This window comes from Abrus precatorius, unplaced genomic scaffold, assembly GCF_003935025.1.
Source record: "Abrus precatorius isolate BTA unplaced genomic scaffold, Abrus_2018 Scaffold5, whole genome shotgun sequence".
In the NCBI taxonomy this organism is placed as follows: Eukaryota; Viridiplantae; Streptophyta; class Magnoliopsida; order Fabales; family Fabaceae; genus Abrus; species Abrus precatorius.
The window spans coordinates 18,076,608-18,101,113 of NW_020874395.1; the positions used below are offsets into that span (position 1 = coordinate 18,076,608).

Here is a 24,506-nt window from a genome sequence, read left to right on the forward strand (position 1 = left end):
CTGGAAAGTGGTAGGATACATCATACCGTGTGAAATATCTAGAGATTTGACCAGGCCACCAAATGCATGGAATTATGTGTACACTTTTCTGGGTCATGATCAGCATGGGAGACCCAGCCATCACATTATCGACTGGATCACGAGACCTAAACTATTAGCTGATAAAGGTGACCTCAATGAAGACAAAGACTTATCCCCATAAGAAACAACAGAGATTGAGAGATGGTTTGGGGATGACAACTAATATTGTCTTCAGTCCCCTCTAGATAGACTGCTCATTAGAACTTATCATATTTTATATTTTTTAAATGATATAGATAAGTCCTAATGTATTTTGATGTCATATTTTCTAAACGTCAACCTCCTATAAATTCATAAGAACAATGTATATTAATATATTTTTTTTATGTTTCCTTTTAACTTTGTTTAATTCTCCTTACTTTATCATTTTTATTTTTATAAGTTTATGTAAAGTAAATGAAATATTTTATATTTCTACACGTTGTAATCAGCTTGCAAATGGATTTAACTAAATTTTCCTTCTTAACTCTGAATTTATTTTTTATTGTATTAAACGAAAATAAGGATGTTACATTTTTTGTGTTGAATTTTTTCCTAGTTTTTCTAAATAAATATAAAATTTTAATATATTTGTAAATAGATATTAAATTTTAATTATTCATTCAATCAACTTAATTAAATTGAAGAGTTGATGTTAAGATTTAAAATTTTGTTATTATTTAAATTAAATCAATATTTATTTGAAATGACAATTATATAAACTTAAAAATATTAAAGTATTTTTACATTTTATTTTTACATTTGTTAAATTTTGTACAGGAATTTTAAATAAATATTATTTTGATTTTTATTATATTTATCATTTATTATATTAATGAATGTAAATTAGTAAAAAGAAACATATGACTATTAAGAGAATATTTTAAAAATAGAGACTAAAATAGGTAAAGTAATAGTAAGTTTTGGTAATTTTAGGGAGACTAAAAATATATTTTTTTTAAAAATATTACAATGATATAGAGTTTTGCTAATCAAATTAACTATTAATAAACATATAATAATAACATTGACTAATTTTAAACATTTTACAGTAATTAGTGACTTGACTAAAATAGTTTAAAAAATTAAAAGTAAATTTCAATTATCTTACAAAAACTAAAAAAAAATATTTAACTTTAAAAATAATTTTGATAATATTTTAATGTTTGAAAAAGAAATTAGAAAACAAAATTAAAGAACATATAGATTTAACTTTCAAAAAAGTTCAAGATTTGTTTTTTTACTAATCTAATCTCAAGTTAATAAAAAGATTTAATTATAAAATAAGTAAAATTAAATTATCTTCTACAACAATAACCACTAAGTATTATTTCATTAGATGAGATAATGACTTTAGTTAAAAATTAAATTAACTAACAAATTATTTATTTTGAGTTTGAATTTTTTCCAAATTTATTTTTATGTCTCTTTTTTAAGATTTAGTTTCAAGTGATTTTTTCAGTATATGTTTAAATTACTTTAATTGTTGTTTTCTTAATTTTTTTTCCAATATGTGTTATTTTAATATTCTCTTATATATAATTGTTTCTTATTGTATTTTTTTTTTTTTTTTGTGTAGTTACTTCCCCATTTTAACATTTTTATTTTTATCACACTTTTTTTTTTTGCATTTTTTTAAAGCTATTAATTTACTACTATATAAAATAGTTAGATGTATAATAACAATGTGATAATTTAGTAGATATTTTATAATTACAAATAACTTTTAATATTTTTTTTTACTTTAATCACTATTGATATTTTATGAGTAATATCTTTTATTAATTTTTCCATTATTATTATGTAGAATCAAATTCAAATACTTTAAACTTGAAAAATGTATTATTTCCGTATCTCTATTTTTGACTTGCAATACATTTATTTACTTTTATTTAAAAATTTAAAAATAAATTAGTTTATTTTTAAGAAAATTTTTATTAAAATAAAATATTTATTTAACTATACACATATGTTACAAAAAGCACAATTATAGAACGATTCATTAAACCCAACAAGTGTTGGAAACTTGCTTTTCTTTTTATGGCTGGCAGTATGAAGGTGGGTATTAAAGGAGGCTGACAAGTACATGCACGATTAGTTTTGGCAGATCCATGGAACCTTTTCAGATTGATCGATTGTTTATTGAAGTAGTGCATGCTACGCTATACTTGGCATCTATGTTAATGATTATGATTTCGCTGACATAGATATTCTGAATCTCAGTGCCATTTCAATGCTTCCCTATTGTTATGCACTCATGTCCTCCACGTTAATATCCTACATTAATATCCAAGCGTTGTACGATAAAATTAAACCAAAAATATTTTAAATTATATTTTAATGTGTCATTAATATATAGAGAGAAATGAAGATAAAAATGAAACTCAAATAAAAATTAATATATTTTTATATATAGATTATACATTAAATATCTTTTTAAGAGTAAAAGTCATTTTACACTATATTAACTTTAGATAGTTACACCACTTAATAACTTTTTATAAAATACAAAATTAATCAATCTAACTATTAGTTTGAAAGTTTTAATGTATAATATATTTTTAAAAAGTAAGTACTCACTAAATTTTATATAATATATTTACAAATATATAAATTATATGAAAAAGCAATATATGACTCGCTAGTTTAATTGATTAATCTTACATTTCATACAAAACATAGTGTCAATGTATCCTTACTTTTTTTTAATGTGTTTAAACAAAAAATAAACATAAATAATAAATTTATGTTAAAATTAACATCACTTCATATTATTATCATGTAGATTTTGAAAAAATTTATTATATATTATTATCTATGTTTAAAACGTTGTATATTAAATTATAATATTAAATCAAACGCTTGTTAGCCCTACAAAGTCTCTATTAAAAGAGATCCCTCCATCACATAGATGAAATTTTAAATTTTAGCTATTATTGTTCGCAAGAGAGTCATGAAAAATTATTCATTTACAGCTTGTTAAGAAGGTTTGAACATCTCTAAGTTTTTATTGCTAAATCACTCAATTATTTTGATTGACAATTAACTTTATTTCAACTCATCAATGCAATGTTAACCTTGTCTTTACAACCTCCTATAAAATGCCCTCTGCATCTTTAACACTATATTCAACACAATTTTAGAGCATTAAAGAAGCCGAAAACAAGTTAGACTACACGGAATTCAATAAATAAAATATTCAAAACCCTAAAGACAAAAACTTACCTTGCTAAGATGATAATCACATACTGCAAGAAAGTAAACTTGCACTGACATAAATTTTCAATAGCTTTGTTGCTGTGGCTAAATTTTTATTATTATTTTTTTATGTTTCTTAGCTGATTAAATTTAGATTCGATTTGGATTGTGCACCTATTAACGTAATAGGTGAGTTTATTATTAAAATTTTCTGTATATATAAAAATTTAAACTAAAAATCTTGGTTAAGCGATATATACCAAGCTATTTGTCACTCAAATTAACTTCTGTTAATTAAATTTTTAAATTTTATAACTTTTGTTGTTAACATATGAAATTTACAGTAATTATATAAAAATGATTAGGGATGGCAATGGGTAGGGTATGGGTAGGGTACTACACTACCCATTCCCATACCCGCGTTTTAAAAAAAATACCCGTACCCAGCCCCATACCCGCGTGGGTATGAACATTAATCCCCATACCCGTACCCTCTGGGTACCCACATACCCGTCTTGTACCCATTACCCACGTTTGTTTGAGAAAAAAATATTTATAAAAAAAAATATGTTTATATAATTTCACATAAGTAGCATAATAATACAAAAATTCAATATGTAGTTGTCGAACAAGGTACAAATATAGATAAAAAAATAAATATTCAAATATCATAAATATTAAATGTATCTTAATATAATAATTTTCTAAATTAAAATTCTTAGAAATAATAAGCAAAACTAAACACACAAGTTATTTGTCAGTGATAATCCTATCTTGTGTGAGATTTGATTGCTTAGTAATGTCAGAACGATAACAAAATAGATCTGTACAATGGTTGTCCTTCGTGTGGGATCGCTTAGTAACCTCTTGTGACGGCATTAACAATTAACTCTAATGAATAACATTTCATAGTTATTAAGTTTTAGTGAGACAAACATTGAGAATGAGAATAGAGTTAGAGTAGAGAAGTTCAATACTAACAATAGAAAGTTGATACATAAAATATTTTTTTTAACTTTTGAATTTTAAATTGTAAGAAAATTAATAGATTTAATTAAAATAATATAATATAATTAATATATATATATATATATATTAATACTAGTATTTTTTAACTCATATACTATACGAAAGTATTTTATCAAAAATATAAATTTTTGAAAAATTATTTTAGTGAATTAAATATTTCTAATGTATATAAATTAAAAAAAAAAGAATTTGAATAAAAGATAAATAGTTACAATAAAATTTTATAATAAAGAAATATACGTGTATATTAAAAAAATTATACTTTTTTATCTTAAAAAAATTAACAAATAAAAATTAACAATAATTTTTTATATTTATATCTTTTCAAAAACTTCTTTGAATGTGAATAAATAGTAAGAATAATATTATTTAGATTCAATAAATTATAGTTGTGCTTGTAATACATATGTTGCATAGAAAAATATTATTTTAAATTAAAATATAAAAATAAAATTTAAATATTATTAATAAATAATAAGTTTACGGTAATAGTAGGTGATTGTAAAATTTATAAAATATTTATAATATATTTATTATTTATCATTCACTTTATGATTAAAACATCAATATAATTTTATTAACAAAAATATTTTATGTGTGTCATATATAAATAATATTTTAAAAAAAGTCAATCTCATATTAACTATGTAATAATTAAATTGTGTTAGCCGAATTAAATGATATAAAATAGTAAATAATTTTTTCTATTAAAAATATAAACCAAAATAAATTTTTTGGTTTACTTTATTATTAAATATATTTTTATATTAATCTTATATAACTTCACATAAGTAATATAATAATACAAAAATTCAATTCATAATTGTAGAATAAAGTTCAAGCATATATATATATATATATATATATATATATATATATATATATATATATATATATATATATATATATATATGCTGGTATGGGACGGGGTGGGTACTTAGATACCCATACCCGCACTCATCCCCATTAAAATTTGCGGGTTTTTACCCACACCCATACCCGTACCCGTATAGCGGGTAAATACCCTACCCATTGTGGGTAAATTTTGCGGGTGCCCATCGGGTACTTTACCCATTGCCATCCCTAAAAATGATCTTAACTTTTTCCATGAATAAATATTTAATTAAATAATATTTGTGTAACAATTAAAATTAAAATTTATGTTATTGGGCTTATATATATATATATATATATATATATATATATATATATATATATATATATATATATATATATATTGAGATTTGCTGTTATAATTGAAACGGAAAAAGTTCTTTTTGGAAAAAGATTGCTAGCAACTTTAGCTATGAATAGGCAAAACATTTCGCAAACATCAGCACGTTATCGACGGCTTCTGTCGTCAATCGATAATATACTTAGGTCGTCTCTAAATATTTTGAGGTCTTAAATGAAAATATTAAAGATATTTAATGTAATATAAATCAATAATTTTTTTCATTTTTTGTTTTTAAAATTTAATCTAATTTGTTCGTTTCTATAGTTTCTTTACAATTTTTAATAAAGTCTTTGTAGATTAAAAATTTTAATTATTTTTTTATAATTTAAAAATATTTTAATTAAATTATTGACAATTAATATAAATATATCTCTATTAAATATCAATAACATGATATTTTTAATTTATTAACCTATTTCTTATAAATAGTTTTTATAAGTATTTTTTCTAAATTTCTAAATCTTATTATTGCTAGGTGATAAATAATTCCACACTAAATTGGGAACCTAACTTTGAAATTATATTTATGCTAATATATTTAATACGTAACAATTAAAATATAATAAATAAAAAATCATGATAGAAGAAAGAGATTTTGAATTACTCTCAAAATCTTGAAGACTCTCATAAATTACTTCTACAAAAAGTTCAAGTTTGAAGTATAACTTCTTCCATTCTGAATTCAAGTTTTTATACCAACTTTATATGAATATTTTATTATAACAGATCAATAAGACATAAAAAGAAATTAAACTTAACTCTATCATAATGTGAAATTTAAATATGCTAACAATAATTCAACATTAAAAATATCACCAAGTAATAATATTATTTAGGAATTAAAAAAAAACTTATGATAGATAATTATATAAAAAACTATAGGTTAAGAAATATAAAAATATTAATAGTTAAGAATTTAATTTAAAAAATTAAAATTATAAAAATTAATTAAAAATTTTAAATTTTAAAGAATAAATTAAAAATTTAAAGAAACTATAAAAATTAATATATTAATTTAAATATTTTAAACTATTAATTTATTTAACATAAATTTATGGTAAAATAATTCTAAAATTTCATTCTAAAAAATTTATACTTCTAACAATTTTCTTAAGAGCAATATTATACAAAATAAAAAGTTATATATGATAAATTTTTACTAAAAATTACAAAATTTAAAGTAGTTCAATGCATTAGTAGTATTAAATACTATAATTTTTTATAAAATTTATTCTATACAATTAATATTTTATACAGTATTATACGTGTTAAAAAAATTGTAGTTCTAATGATTATCATTCTTAAAGAAGTTGGTCAAGATTAAAATTACTTAAAGTTTACATAAAATTAATTATTTTATAAATAATAATATTTTAAAATGATTTAATACCATTTAAAGAATATGAAGATAAGAATAAGAAAAACGAAAACATTGAAAGAATCAAAAAGTAGAATTTCTTTAAAAAATTTTAAGGTAAATAATTACAAAATTGTATGTAAAAATTGTGAATTAATAATAATATTCAATAATAATAATTTACTATAAATATTTATGGTAGAAAAACTTTTGTTGAAGAAGAGTACATTTAATTAAAAGATATTTACCTTCAAGAGAGAGATTTTTAAAATAAGAAGTGTGATCAATAAAAATACATGTAAAATAAAAATTAAAAAATTAAATGACATATTAGTGAAATAAAATCATAATCTAATGTCATAAAGTTTTGGAGTTAAATATAATATATCTTGTCCAATTTACTTATGGCTCATTGATAAAAATCTTTATAATACTTTAACACCTTGTATACCCTAACATCTACTAAAAGTATTCCTCAATAGAAAACTAGGCCCTTTTATAATATTATATATACACACATCTAAAGAGGGAGAGAGAGAAACATATCCACATACATGTCATAAATAATTATAATAATTCTTAAAAAATCAAGATATTAATTTTAATATATTTAATTATCATTGAAATTACTATTTAGTTCATATATCAGATCTATTGCTGCAATTTGCGTATAGATCTACTCATATAATGTACATTCTTACAAAATATGAACACGTATATTCATTCATTTATACAAATTGAGAATGAAACAAGCAAAATTGAATCTTTCAACTAGTCATAATATACAATCTTACAAAATGTAACAATCCATTATCTAAATCAATTGAACAAAACAAAACAAAACATCATTTTCCTGTAAACAAATTAAGCACATGTTATTAGTGCAATACTATAGCATAACAGTGCTTGCATCCATGTGTCACCAAAGCCTTACCACTATATTCTCTTCCCAAATCATGACCATCAACATCGATGTATGCGTGTATATAGCATAACCATTATTAAGAGCTTTTTCTCTTTTTGATATTTGCCATTCAAATAAGGACCACTTAAACAAGTGTTTGGTTTGGGAAAAATATAGACCCTACAGTACGACCTAAAGATATTGGGATTGGGTGGCTTTTTCTTAACTTCTATATTTACATAAAAAAATATAAAATTTTGCAAATTTTTTTGAGTAAATTAACATTTGTTCTTATACTTTTTTACGGCCTCTTCCCTTATTTCTATTCTTGTTCAAGGAACTTGTGAGCAGAGGTGAAGTTTCAACTTTCAAATGTTTCGTTTTCTTGTTTTTGAACATTTGGCATGTAATGTTGAAGGAAAGGGTGATTGTGCTAAGTTGCTGGGCATTTCCTTAATGAATTTGTGGAAAAGTATTGACCTTACGATAGTGACAAAATGGTTTAGTGTGATGGTGGGCTTGTATGACAATGTGTTGATATTTTTTATCTGTAAACATGATAATTAAATTATAATTTACAAGTATCCATCTTATTTCACTTGGTTTTAATAAAGAAAACGTGTTTTTAATGGGTTCAAGTTTAAATTTGAGTTTCAAATTGGAAATTATCTACATTTATGATTTTATAAGGATTTCTTAGCGTATACTAATTTTAAAACAAATATGTTAATAAGTTATTACTATAGTCATTTTAAAAATTGAACTAAAAAATTGATGTTGGTACTTTTGGTAAAAGATACATGTGATCCATTAAAAAATATATATTTTAACTAAAGAATTAATTAAAATTTACTTATTTTTTAAAAAAATGATATCAAATTCTTATATTCTGTGTGTAAATGGGGTTAGGATTTTATTTTCATTTTTTATAATTATTAAATTTCAAATTTAAATTAACTATTATCATAGTTAAATAATTTAATAATTTTTCATGTTTAATAATTTTTTAATATTTTTATTTTATCTTTATAGTATTTAAATTAAAATATAATTTATGTATGATTTATGAAAATGAACTAAAAAATAATGAAAACAGAATGAGTAAGAACTCAATTATGTCCTAGATCCAATGAAGAGTGGGTTGGGTATAATTTTTGAATAATTTTGATTTTTTCTGTTTTATATACCTAGAATCTCTTAATTAGTAATTGAAAATTATTAAATATTCTTTGTACTTTCAATACGGTAAATACATATATCCTTTTATTTAATACTTATTTTCCAAAAAGAAAACATATGCTGAAAGATATAACAAAACATAATTTTTTTCACCCTTGTTTTCCTAAATTGAACTCTAAAACCCTCCTCGCCCCTGGCTCTCTCCCACCGTTGCCATGCCTTGTCTTGATTTTATGCTAGTGTTTGAATTCTTCTTTAATGTTCTAGAAAACGTTGTTGGTCTTTGGTTAATGTATGATAGTGTTGTATGTGAATAATTTGTGCTATTGTGTTAATTAATGCTTTTTAACTCGTGCTAATTAACATGAAAGCAAAAGATGATTTGTCAATTAGAAACAAAAGATCATGAGAAGCTCAAAAAAATTACTCTTATCCATTCATTATATTTTTAAAAAAAATCAAAGATTACAATTAAAAAATTAAATAAAACTTTTTTCTTTAAATTTTTGGTATTCTGCTTCACTCATTTGACACGTTCAGCATGTTAATTTAAATGTAACGACTATGTGATGACGGAAATTTAATCTATTTAGGTTTGATTTTGGTATATATTTGAGGAGCACATATAAGTCATTTTTTTCTTGAAAACTTAATTGAAAAGTCATTTGTCGATTTCTTGAATTCAAAGTAAAATACCCAATTTGAAGAGACCGTTATCAAATTTAAATACGTTTTTCAATTAAACTAGCATCAATCAAAAACTTGAAATGTGAATAATCATCAAAGATTTGTGATCGAATAAATGCTTATGTCGTTCAGAAAAAAAATAAAATTGTTGGGCTATGACCCACTTATCTGTCACTCAACATTTTTATTATTGTTCAAATTAAGACTTCTTTATTTATATTTAATTTCTAACAATTTATTGCCACCATGCTTAAACAGGTGAAAATCTTATATATATCATATCATACATCAAGGGGCGATGATAGTGTCTCTAAATAATTTTTTTAAAATAAATAGGCTTGAGCTTAGTAAAAAAAAAAGTCTCTAAATATCTATGATTATATTTTATTTAAAATTTTAAAAATAATACAGAGAGGCCATAAAAAATATTAAAAAATTGAATTAAAATATTAAAATATTTTTACATAAATAGGCTTAAGTTTAATAAAAAAAACAGTATTTTTAAATATCTATAATTATATTTTACTTGAATTTTTAAAAAATCAATAAAAATAAGTCATAAAAATTAATGAGAAAATTATAAAAGAAAATGATATACTAAATAAGTAAGCGGCGAAGGCCCCTTGATGGATGAAGAAGCTTCACCAGCATACACCTCAAGTTTTTGGTTAGAACTTTTTCAATTGACTGAGTAGAATATTTTCAGTGTTATCTTGAAAGGGGGTCCCAAATCTCCTCACTTGCTAATTTACGCACCTTAAAACCCTTTTAAGATTTTTAAAAATATAATTTTTCTAATTAATCTCTATAATTTTTTCTTTAAAATTATAAAAAATATTATTAAATATAATTTTTATTTTAATTCCTTAATTAACGTTACAATATTGTTAATATATTTACCTTATAGTTATAGATAACGCCAACCTGCCAATACAATCATTACAACAGTTTGGCCGTAATTTGGCAAGTTGAAGAAGCGCTCAGAGACTGAAATGAGAGGCGTATCTCGCATCATAAATGACTCCGTACAAAGTCTCCACTTTGGAATTGGAAACCCTAGATAGTGAGATGTTGAGTGATTTTCAAATTCCACAAAATTTAGCTGTAGTAAATAGTAATTTATTGATATTATTTTTAATCAGAGGTAGATTTTTATTTTAATAATATATAACAACTTTTAATCTTAATGTATGTTTATTATGTAGATTATCAAAATAAAAAATTAACACAAACAGTAGCTAAGTACAGTATCTAAATTATTGTATCCAAGTTTTTCTCTCTCAAAAATATGAAGATTTAGTGAGTTAAAATTTTAAGTTCATTGTCAAGTTGGCTCCGGATAAGACTCTATTAGTCACTTCAACAAAAAATGTCGAAACAAAATTCTAGTGATATATTGCAAGTATAGGACCAATTATTTGTTCATCCATTAACATTAACAATTAATTAAAAGAGATAATTAAAAAAATTAATTTATGTAAACTTGAAAAAGCGAACCTTAATTTACTAGTGTATATACTTTAATTTGTAATTTTGGAGCTTTCAAATAAAGCCAAATTCAAGCGTTAGGTCAAAATTATTCTGACTTTAATCTTAATTAGTTCTATTTTGACCAAAATTATTCATAAGCACATTTTTATTCATGTTAAGCCCTAAAGAAAAATGAATTTTACATATTAATATTGCCTCCATTTTTATTTAATTGTCCAAGAAATAAAAATTGCACATATTAAGAAATTCAATCATTTTAATAATAATTGCTAAAGTTGTCAATTTATCCTTTATTAATATTTTTATTTTTTATTCTTAGACCACTCAAAAAATATAAAATTTTAATATGAGCAAAAATATATTCAAGAAAGAATAATAACTAATATCCCTTGAATAGTTAGATAGAAACAAAGTTAATACTTTATCTTTTTTTTACCAATATTTGAATAAATTTTATTTAGCTAGATAGAATAGTTATTAATATAAATATCAATACGAGTCTATGTTAACAATTAACTATTATTATTAATTATACGTTTTCCTATAGTGTTATTTTTAGTTAATTCGATGGCTTTAGCCTATTCTAACAACATGCAGTGGCAAGGTAATTGTACAGGTGTTTAAAGCAGTGGAGACACCACCAGTGGAGAGGGCATAATCATATAATTTCATTTTCAAAGAAAATAATATCGCACTAAAAGATACAGATATATCGTAAAAACATAAAAATAATTGCTTGGTTTGAGTTTCCATATTATAAATCACCTTTTTCTTTGAAGTTTATAATTTTCTCCCCCTTGAATATATGATAAGAAATTTTGCAAAGGGATAAGTAGAAAAAAAATAAAATTACGCATGTATAAAGTTAGCATTGCTTCATTCATCGCACAATGTACATGCTTGTGAGTGCAAATTGTACCAGAGAGTGACATCGCAATAACGTATATACCACTAAGAAAAAGAGTGAAATAGTGACCATAACCTAGATCGGTAATAACACCACTTAAATCAGGGAACAAGATTCTTTAGCAACTGAGAAAATTATACACCAAATGGGTGTTGTTTGATAAATAATTTAGTGATCAACACATAATGAAAACAGAATATTTGACTTTCTTATACAGTGATTAAGTATTTGGTGGCTAATTTAATGTCTTTCTTGATCCGTGCCATTTCAACCATAATTTCAGTAGACTTAACATTGATTAATGATATTCATACACTTGAAAATTTTACTTTTCTGCACTTACTTCTTGTTCTTCATCATATTACTCATCATATCATTCCATTTTTCTCTTTTTCTTTTCTATCTCCCAAGGTGCATGTGCCTGTTGAAATGTATAATAATCATTTCCCTTAACAATATCTATGGATAAAAGTAAACTTTAATAGCATGCTAACTAGCTAGTCATCCCGACCGACGAACCAGTTGAAGTAATTTAATTTCCTAAAGTTTAAATTTTCATGCATTCTAGTCTAGAATACAATATCTATATAAATACAGTAAAAGAATTATTTGACAGAAATTTTAAAAAGCGAAAGCGAAAGGACTTTTTTATGTCTTTAAATTAATAGAATTACATATTTTATGATAATTAATTATTTTAAGTATATTGATCAATTGGTATGAGATTATTTTAATTTAATCAGTAGTTTTAAATTCAAGTTTTTAAATGTAAAATTGTATAAAATATAATTACCCAGCTTAAACAAGACAATTTTTTATAAAAAAATAAATATGATATAAATTAAAAATAGTTAATACCTTATATTTATACTAATATATTATTTTATATTTTAAAGTTTAAAAATTTATCAAAATTATTTATTTAAAATGAAAAATACTGTCATCTCCCTCTCTCCCTCCCCCATACCCTTCTTCGTCCAAAAATCTCTCCGTGAACCTCACATCAAGTTTCTGTAAATTCATTTTATCTTGCACTTTACCCTAAGATACATCAAGTTATCAAAATCCTTTCTTATAAAAGTAAACAATTTAAAAGAATTAGTTAAAAAGTTATTAAATATTCTTTTTTTAAAAATAATGTTTAAGATGTATTAAAATAAGATTTTCGTATATATTTAACACTTAACAAAACTTATTTTAAATTCCTCAACGAATATCTTAAACCACATTTGACAGAAATAAGTAAAGAAACAAGGGAAAACATGTTATATAAAATGTTATCACTCCAGAAAACATCATAATGGAAGTGATAGAATATAGGCTAGCAGGTGGTTGGAAGCCGAGGACATTATCCAAACAATATTGGAACACACATGTTTAAAATGTGATGGGGGCAAAGAATGGATATGGAAAGAAATATTTGTTTCAGCTAGACATCACGAAGAGCAAGGATTATGCGTTTATGGTTCCTTATGCTATCACCATAACTCATAATTTGAGCACAAGAAAAATAGTTCCTCTTTTCCCAGACAAACTTCTTTTCATGTATGTACCTCCCTTCAGTGCGGGAATTGTCTTAAGACTTAAGAGATGGACCAAGTAAGTCTTGGTGTTGGTGGTGGACCCTACTTCTCAAGCATGGCCTTCCATCACTACATGACCTAAGCTTAGCCTCCTCAACTCTAAATATAATGTATAAAGGTTTATTTTATTTATGCTATAATATAAAGTTTTCTTTGAACATATATACAAATGTGAAACTATTTCAACACTATTTTGTTTTCTATCACATTCAGTGACAGGAAATGTATAGAATAGTACAGCCCATTTCCTTATGTTTATCATATTGACAATTCATCTAGTTCTAGTAAATCATTTCAACATTGTTTCCATTCGGGTCAATGTGTATATATATACCATTTTTTGACGAGATCTTGAATGGGTTCCCCCTTATCTGGTTCCTATATATATATATATTATATCTGTAGTTTGTCAATAAACAAATCATAGATAGTGAGACGGAAGCTGTACGTTGGGAAAAGAAAAAAAGTTAATATATTAATAATTAATTATTATTTTATTAAGATCGTATGTTTGCCATCAGAATACTATATATGCATCACCCGCTACCACGAGAAACCTCGAAAGAGACAGTGGATTCCCATTCCCAATCAAAGTTTACACAATTGTACACCAGTGCTAGATGGGTTTACACCACTCATAAAGTAATCTTGCTTTCATGTTTTGATGAGACAGTTTCTAACATGTGCGTATTTTTTAAGTAAAATCTCAAAAAATAAAATATAATTTTATATTCAAGAAGTAAAATAATATCTACAATTTGATGTAATTGAAGACAAGGAAAGTACAAATATGAGCTATAAATTCATCTTTGAAGACACGATCAAATATTAGGCTCTCCTTAATAGGGTTACTCGTAAATTTTAAAAGGAAAGGTACGTAAGATTACATGTTTATTGATTTGAACTCTTTCAACTCAGACCAATATATGCTGATGGAGACATAGTCATTTGAATATGATATCCTTTTAAAAGAGTTATGCAACACTTACTGTGACAGCATCGAATTAGGACAGAGATTGCAATGAGAGAAGTTGGTGAAAGGAAAAATGTAGGAATCAAGCATCTAAGCCTATTTTGGAAAACTTGAAAGCACATCAACAATCTGGTATAAAATGTAGGTAGGTTAACATTTTCCTTTGAAGGTTCTCCTTTGTGTCCTAATATGCTTGAATGGAGGAGATTGGGATTTGAAAATTTTTAAATGTGAAAATAAAATGAGAGATTACCGTGTAACTTAATGATGATTTGTCCATTTTATAATTTTTTAATCAAAAATTAAAATTTACACTAGTTCTGTATATATGCTCCTCAATCTGTTTCTTGCTTTGTGTCTTATGTTAACAAATAATTGAAAGTATGGAAAATAATTAATTTGACTTCTTTTTCTAGTGAGTGTGTCTGATACACGAGGCATGTTAACGAAAGGTAGAGCAGACAATGACCCCATAAACCACAAAATATAACTCAAAATTATTTTTTGATTCATAGCCCACCTACATTTTTTTTAAAGGATCAGATTCTGTCATATTCCACGTGAATATCTTTTCTGTCTAACATTTCTATAATGGAGTTTCTACACTTGTAAATTGAAAGTAAGATTCACTTAAAAAGTGACCAGTGGTTCAAAGATATACATGAGAAGGGATTAAATAACATTCATTAATATAAGATATATCAATAGTTTTCCTATTAATAATTTTATGTAAAATATGGTTTTTATTGATGTAGTAGTTAAATTATAATTATATATTATTTTAATTATTTTTTAAAATGTTATTCAAATTTAAAAATTGTAAAAATATAATTAAAAATTATTATTTTTTATATTTTAAAAACATATATTATGTTAATTTTAATTATAACACATATATATGAATTATGAAATAATTTTAGATTAATTTAAACAATATAAACTTTTAATCCAACATGAAATTTTAGAGAAATTTTTTAATAGAAATTATTTTATTATTTAACTATTAATATAATTGATCCTAGTATAATTAGCTAATCTAACTATTAATTTTAATTTGTTTATTAAATAGATCAATACTATAAAATTTCATAAAAAATAAAAATTATTATGATATTTCATCAAAATTATTTTATTTTAATGTATAATATATTTTTAAAATATAAATAAATATTATTAAAATTTGGATAACATATTTATAAATTTCTAAAATTATATATATATATATATATATATATATATAGGTCAAATGTTAAATAATGCAAAAATTTAATAATATATATATATATATATATATATATATATATATAAAAGTGGTTTTATTAAAAATGGGAACACATAATGATCCAAGCCTTCACATAAAGTTAATTTCCAAAGTCAACTAAAAAAACTAAAGCCTTCATACAATTTAACATACTAATTGAAAATACTATCAATTTTCAAATTTCGAAATTAACCACCAATTCCAGATCCAACTACAATCCATTGAAGATTATTTCATTTTTATGTAACCAAATAGACCAAATGTTAGCTAACCAAGTCATTGTTCAAACACTACTAAGTGTTCTACCGTTTATGAGGTTTTAAATAATATTTTCAATCTAAAAACTAAACATTAATGAATCCGAATAACAATTACAGATTAGACAAAACTTGAGACGATTTAAGCAAAAGCATCTTTTAGTTCCAAAAGTGAAAGCCAAAACCTTGGAGGGAGCCAAGCATCTCCAACGCCATTTGAAAATAGAGTTATCTAAGTTCACAACATTAGCTTAAAAAAAATCTGATTTTGAACACCTATCTTATCTAACTTTTATTATTTCCTCACCAAATTTCGATTAACTTTCAAACAAATTCGTTTCATATATATATATATATATATATATATATATATATATATAATATTTTGTTCAATTAATTAGAATTTATTGTGAATATAATTTTTAAAAATATTATAAAAATTAATAATTATATATAATTATTTAAATTTTATAAGTATAATTTCCACTTTATTCTGTAAAACATAGAGAAAAGGAAAACACAGAGTCTTAGTGCATATCTACTCAAATTTCTTAGTGCTTTCTAATAGTGCCAAAATTGATGGGATTGGTGAGTCCTATATTGTCCTTGCTAATGCAACTTCTGCTGGCATTCGATTGGGGTCAGCAAATCAAACAAATTCCCAACCTTTTTTTTTCACAAGAAAAGTTTAGGTAACAACTTCAAGATATGATTCAAGATTTAAAGAATACTTACAAAAGTATTCATAGATTATTTGTTAACCAAGTTTTCATATTAATAATAAAATTTAAACTTATATTTTTGTTAAATACGAATTCAATCTTTATGATCGATCTTTATTAACAAATTCACAACTTCACATAAAGAGATGTATTATTCGTATAATTATATCTATAATATATCATATATTTTTATTATTATATATATATATATATATATAAATACATTATACAACATAATTTCTCATAATATGATGATTAGCAATAAAACTAAAATCTTTATGAAAGATGTGTTTGTTAGCACTTGAGTTTAAAATTTAATTATTAATAAAAAATGTTAGTTACAGTAATAATAATAATAATAATAGTAATTGGATGAGCTCAGAAGAGTTGGTCTAATGAAATCTAAAAGATGGCTATTGCTAGAGATGAGAAGGAAGTTCTGCACGCAGAAAAATCTTTAAGCACTCAGACAGTGTTTGAATTAAATATTATAAGTGAGTAATTTATTTTTTTAAAAGAATTTAAGTTTTATGAATTAAATTTTTTATATAAGTATATAAATTTTTAAAAAATTTAAAATTTAGTGAACATTTTCAATAGATAAAATAAAAATATTCTAAATTACAATAAAAAAGTACAAATTTGGGTGGGTATAAAACTTGAACGCGAGTGATACAAGGTTATTGAATTGTGACAAAGTGGCACGTACAAGCTATTGTGACATAAACATAAAAGATTTTGGTGTTATAGACTGATATGTCTGAAGCCTAGTTGTTTTTCCTTGTTACAAGCAGAAAGAATAACAAGGAGCTTTGATTTCTTGAATTGTCTCATTCAATAACAATAATAATAACAACGTCAAATTTTACTATTCATAAACTTACAAATTAAAATATTATTATGTAAAAATAATGATGTCAAGAAAGAAAAATAAATATACAGAAAAAGAACGAAACAAGCCATATTTTTTTTTCCAAAAAAATGATGTTAAATAAGGCACATAGAGAATTGTACATAAGACTAGAAATGTTAAGATTCAAGTAAGTAGAAGACAGGCTAAGGAATTTTAACCTAACTCATGAAAAGCTGAGTAACGAGTAACGACAATAATAATTTAAGAAGAATAATTATAAACGTATACGAATGTGAAATGGTAATGATATTTTAATTTTTAAAAATAACATAAATCAAATATAAAAATGGAAAAAAAATCAATTAAGAGAGAAAATTACTCATAAATTGCTGATAGGATGATTCAATAAAATACATCAAATTGCTAATATATAGTTTGTCACTTATATTTTATTAATTATGTATCTGTAAATAAATAGATTGGTATAAATTCTCAAAATGGATTATCAAGCCCCAGAGAAGGCCAAGCTAGTGATTAGTCCTTAAGCCAGATTCATTTCTTAAAATATAAAGTATAAAAACAGCATATAAAAACTCAAATCGATTCGCTGTATACATAATTAGATATTTACTTTATCCAAAATTAGTTTAATCTTTGAGTTTATCTTTCAAACAATAAAATATTTCATTCTTATAACAAAAAAAATATTTCATTCTTAATTTTTTAAAATTATAATTTTTGAAATTATTTTCATGATTTCTAATTGTAAATATTTTTATCTGAATGTTTAATTATGCTTAAAATATTAAGTGTATGTATATATTTTATGATAGTTTACCTTTTTCATTTTTCCTTTTAAATTATACTTTTATAATTTTATTAAATATAAATTTGCAAAACTAATATTTTATTTTATTATAATTTTTCATAAATAATTTTGACTAGCTAATACTTCATTACATTACTTTTAATTCTTCTGTACCTTTGAGGAGAAGGGAATTTGCCCACTCGACCAACTCTTTAAGGTATAATTTATTTCAATTTTAATATACAATTTAAAATATAGATATATTTTTATTATTAACATACATATTTATGAATATTTATATTATTTAAAATTTAATATGCATGATCTTTAAAATAATATCATAAATTTAAATAATTAAATTTATAAAATTTAGTATCTTTAAATTGTCAAAATAAAGTGTAATTTAATACAAATTCATACCTATGTATAATTTTAGTCAGTTAATTTTTTTAAAGAAAAAAATTCTCTTTTTTAAAAATAAAAAATATGGTTCTCTATTTGTTTTTTCTTTACTTGGAACCATAAAAGTTATTTTTTTAAATAGTCAAAATTATGCCTGATTTGGCACTATTAGCAATTCGTTAGATACCGGAAAAAAAGAAGATGGATAGCTAAGCTCATCGGTAATTATCGACATAATTTCCAACAGATCTCGTCAGTAAATATTGACATAATTTACACCAGATTGTCGTAATTTTGCATTATTTAAATAATGGTGCCATTTCGTGCTAAATAGCGCTCAATTTACTGATGAGATTAATGATTTAATATTTTTATCACTCAATATATGATAATTTTTTTGCTTTAAAATGAATTTGAAAAAATTAATAAAAAATTTATTTGACTTTATGAAAATAGTTTCACTCCTACATATATTTTAGTTTAATGTAATACACTATATATGGAATTTTATGTCATAGATTTTAAATAATAAAAATTTTCTAAACAGACAATAATTATTTATATTAGACACATTTTACCTTTTCATAAATTAATTATTTAGTTCTTATATTTAATAAAATAATAATATAATTTTAGTTAATCTGATGTTAGAGATTAAAATGAATAATTTTTATCGACTAAAAACATATATATTTTTTTATAAGAATTAACATAAAAAAAGTCTTATTTCCAAGAAGCAAATGTTTAAATTTTCATATTATCCAACTTAAAAAAATCAGTAAGTTCTACATTTGGAACAGTTTATTCCTCACATTAAAGCCTCTTTAACAATAGCTATTTTCTGCTTACAAAACATTGTGGGTTAGTTGATGCATCAAGTTCAAAGAACATCGGTTTGGGGGCCATGTTAAAGCTAAACCAAGTTATAAAAGTACTCGTAACGATGAATGATTGATTCAATGCACTAAGTATTTTAGTGCTTGCAAAAAGCTTCCTCTTAAATCTGTTATTTGGTTAAGATAATTACATCACAATTTGTCCTCCAACACAGTAATCGTGTTGTTGCCTTTGGTATACAAAGGTACAACCTTAGCATGCGCCATTTAACCTTTTATAGTTACCCTTCTACTGAAAATGATATTAGTGCCTATTGATTTAACTTTTTCATTGATTGGGCCTAATTGGTGCCATTTCTTCCATGTCTTGATATGTAATGCACAATGCCAACAAAGAAAAGCATAAAGCTAATATACCATAGAGTTCAAAATCTCTCTATATATTGGGCAAGTTTCCTTGTTTGGAGATCATTCAGAGTTTGCAAGGTGGTAAGCACAAAAATGAAGAAATTGTTAGGCTATGTGGCGGTGGTGGAGAAAAATAAACCTTATGTTGCAATGCTGTTTATTCAGTTTGTGTATTCAGGAATGGCTTTGTTATCTAAAGCTGCAATTTCCAAAGGAATGAGTCCTTATGTGTTTGTTGTTTATAGACAAGCCTTTGCATCAATTGCCTTATCTCCTTTTGCTCTCTTTGACAGGTTTTCTCAAGTGTTCTTCTATCATCTCACCCTCCCCTTAATCACTAAATCCTTAGGGTTAACAAATATACTAATTTGTTTGTTAATTTTGCACTTAATTTTTCAGTAAGCAAGCAGCCCCTTTGTCATGCAACTTATTGTGCAAATTGTTTCTAGTTTCCCTGGTTGGGTATGGACGTCTCTTTCTTGACCCCATTACTTATTTAATATTGAAAATACAAAGATTTTAAGTTAAAATTATAAACTATACTCCTTGATAGTGACATATTATCCAAACTTTTTTGGGTATGTACCTTGATGTGGTATAGGTTAACAGCAAGCTCAAACCTTTACTATGTTGCAATCAACTACACCTCTGCAACATTTGCTGCAGCCAGCTCAAACACTGTTCCTGCCATTACTTTTATCATGGCTATTTTAATCAGGTAAAATTGGAAGTTAACCATACCATTTATCTGAAGCAGAGTGAAGACCAAGAGAAATCCTAGTTTTGATTTTGAAAATTTTTTCTGGAAATTTCAGGGTGGAAAGCATTTCCATAAAACATATGCATGGGGTGGCCAAGATTTTGGGATCTATTCTAAGCCTTTCTGGGGCAATTACATTTGCTTTAGTCAAAGGACCATCCTTGGGTTATATGAAATGGTATCCAGAAAATCCGAACCATAGTTCTCACCCATTAACGGTTCACTCCAAAGGTGATAACATTAGAGGCTCTCTTATGATGCTCTTGGCAAACACTTCATGGTCCTTGTGGCTTATCTTGCAGGTATAATGAAGTATAACATGAATGATACGATTTTCATTTTAGTTATATAATCTATAAACATACTTTTTATATATTTTTTTCTTCACTTTATCATGTCATTTTATTTTATACTTCTATCTTTCTCTTACTTTTTGAAGTACAGTTAGAAAAGAGTTATCATAAACTTTAGCTTCATCTCAAATTTTCACTAATCTATATATATACCGTTCTTAGGGATTTGTGGTAAAGCAATACCCAGCAAAATTTCGCCTCACTACTCTACAATGCTTCTTTAGCTTCATGCAGTCTGCTGTTTTGGCTGCTGCAATGGACAGGAATAATCCTTCAGCATGGAAGCTTGGATGGGATATTCATCTTCTTTCTGTGGCCTACTGTGTATGTTTAGAAACCAACATTTACATGCATAACCTGAACAGAAATCGTAAATAGTAAGATTTATTAAAAGTTACAAATATTAAAATGTGAAGAAATCTAAATCCTAGAGATTATTGAACATGTAAAATTAAGTCCAAAATTTGTAAAATATGTACCTCTACTGTCCTTAAAGAATATCAAAATTTTCAGAATACTATGTTTCACATCAACTACCTTTATACAAAAATTTGTTTTTTTTTCTCTTAGTACAACTTCTTCTTGCATACCTTTAGAGAAAGAGATAAATACGACGAAAAAATTGATATGATAAATAATGTTACAAAGAAAAAGAAAGTGTAAAATTAAGGTGAAAGCAATTAAGATACTTTTTTTTTCTATTAGTTATTGTAACATTTTATATAAATATAAAGAAAAGACGTAAAAAACCACAGTTAAGATTTTAATACTTGGTCAAGGAAAACTTGATATCCTAAAATAATTGAAAGATTCATGTTCTTTTTAGGTACGATAAAAAGAAGAAGAAGAAGAAGATATGTTTCTTTCTAGAAATTTACTTGTTTGTAAGAAATTGATATTGATCTTTTGCGTAGACCATGATAATCATGGAATTTTGGACTGGTCTTCTTATTCCTCTCAACGTATTTCCAAGTGCCACATCTTTTTGAAATAGAACGTAGTGGAAGTCTTTCTTGTCCAAATGTGGCTCCATTTCTCTTCTATGGGATAAGGAAATGTCATATTCACAACCAACTATTTTTAATCATCCTATAGTCATTATGACCAGAAATTGATGCCCATTTCACATCATATGAGAACACCGTTGACATATAAGATCTAAATGGACCACACTTCAATTACAACAATTCTTGTTTCAGCATATAAGTCACAACCAAAATTACATTTCAGCATTAAGTATAGAATTAAGTCTTAGTTAACATGTATCTTAACAATAATAATGATATGATTATGTTCTAAATTCGACACATATATTCGTTTGTTATGGTTGCAGGGTGTAATTGTAACAGGCGTTTGTTATTGGCTGCAAGTCTGCACTATAGAGGCCAAAGGCCCAGTTTTCACAGCAATGTTCACCCCTCTAGCTCTTATAATCACAGCAATATTCTCAGCCCTTTTGTGGAAAGAAACACTTTACTTGGGAAGGTTCACATTCTATTCTTCCGATTTCAAAACAATCATTAAATGTCAAATAAATTATTTTAACTATTTTAATTTTGCATAAGACTAATTTAATTTTATTTATTAGTAATAAAAAGAGAAAACTTTTAATATAGTTTTTTGAAAATGTATACAAAAGAATCATCATTTTTTTTAAAATTTTTGTGACTAAATTAATTCGAAAAAGATTTAGATATTTTTTCAAATTTTAATATTAATAAGTTAAATTACTTTTTCACCTCTCTACTCCTTTTAAGGACTAATATATGATGTTATTTTAAATTTTTGAAGGAAAAATCTGATGATGTATTATTTTAAATTATTTAATTTTTTAAAAACTAATTTAGTTCCCAAAATCTTTGGAGAACCATCTTAGTAATACTTTTTATTAAGTTTTAGAGAATTAATTTGATATTTAAAAAAACAAATTAAATATTAAATATACTTGTTTTTATTTAAATTTTTTTATAAAGTACTAAAATAAGTAACAAGAAGATATAGTAAGGAAATATAGCATTGTTTTTATATATAAATATTCAAAAATTGATCTCAAACTCAACCTTTTAAAGATGGATATAATAACAAATGACAGTGCATGGCTTCTAGAAGGCAGATGTAAGACGATATTTCGAATGACCTACACACGCTTTTGTGACTTGTGATGAAAAAGATACGAAAATCTGTTAGTGTTGTGTATATGAACACCAAAATAACGAGGTTCATTGCTTTATGGCAGTGTTGGTGGCACTATTTTACTGGTAGTTGGACTCTACAGTGTCCTATGGGGGAAGAACAAGGAGAGTGTAAAGGAAGAAAGCATAGAAGCTGAACAAGCAAGAGAGGAAACCAAATTGGAGTGCATCATCCAGCACTGATTGATTAGACTAGATTTCAGCAAAAGATGTCCTCACATGTTGAATGGCCCTTTTTATGCATCTTTATATTTTAATCTGTATATCAAGTTAACTTTCAATCAGCTTTACTTTCTTTTTTAACTTTTCTTAGATAATATATATTCATAAATATCTTACTACATATTATGTTTTATTTCGCATTTGTATTAAATTGTTTTATTCTAATGTCTATTGTAATTAAACATAACATTTATTAATTAATAATATCGTTAGTCAATATAATTATTTTTGTTGATATAACTTTATTTAATAAAAATTAAAATATCAATAAAAATATTATAAACCTACAATATTATATATCATACAATTTTTTATATATTGATAATATTTATCAAAATTTTATATGAATAACATGATCTATAAGTATAATATATTATTTGAAAATAAAATTAACAATATTTTTATATTAATAAAGGTGATATAAATACTAAATTATTAGTGTATGACATTATTTTGTGTCATTCTAGTATTTTAGACTCAACGCACAATAAACATTTACATACAAATATAATATTTCTTTGTAACACACATTTTAAAAGAGAGAGTTAACATGCAAAACCTAAACTAATTTAAACTTATTAAATTAATTAAAAAATTTCTATAAAATTACATCTCATATAAATACATTTATGTACTTTTTATACATGTGTCATTCACCTCACAATAAATAAAGTTTTATACATTAAATCTCTAAAATATTTCACACACTAACAAAATCATCAAGTAATATCTAAGTCAAGTTAGTTAAACAGTATAGGAACTATTCACATACATCATCAGGTGTCAAAAGAAAGTAAAAAAGTACTATACATTTACTACATTTCAGG

General features: G+C 24.4%; 1 protein-coding gene across 1 annotated transcript; it reads left to right on the top strand.

Annotated features, from left to right (window-relative positions):
* The first annotated feature begins 20,245 nt into the window (after positions 1-20,245).
* Positions 20,246-23,640, top strand: LOC113868047 (WAT1-related protein At1g43650). Its single transcript, XM_027503600.1, has 7 exons — positions 20,246-20,445; positions 20,552-20,614; positions 20,754-20,870; positions 20,968-21,214; positions 21,428-21,589; positions 22,599-22,750; positions 23,502-23,640. Exons 1-7 carry the CDS (start codon positions 20,246-20,248, stop codon positions 23,638-23,640), a joined length of 1,080 nt encoding a protein of 359 aa, XP_027359401.1.
* The last annotated feature ends 866 nt before the right edge of the window (positions 23,641-24,506 follow it).

Excerpts from the sequence above, each read along its gene's own strand:
- LOC113868047 (XM_027503600.1), top strand. The coding sequence starts at position 20,246 with ATGAAGAAATTGTTAGGCTATGTGGCGGTGGTGGAGAAAAATAAACCT. Across the intron at positions 20,871-20,967 it reads ATCATGGCTATTTTAATCAG|GGTGGAAAGCATTTCCATAA; the intron begins GTAAAATTGGAA and ends TGGAAATTTCAG. Across the intron at positions 21,590-22,598 it reads TTCTTTCTGTGGCCTACTGT|GGTGTAATTGTAACAGGCGT; the intron begins GTATGTTTAGAA and ends TTATGGTTGCAG.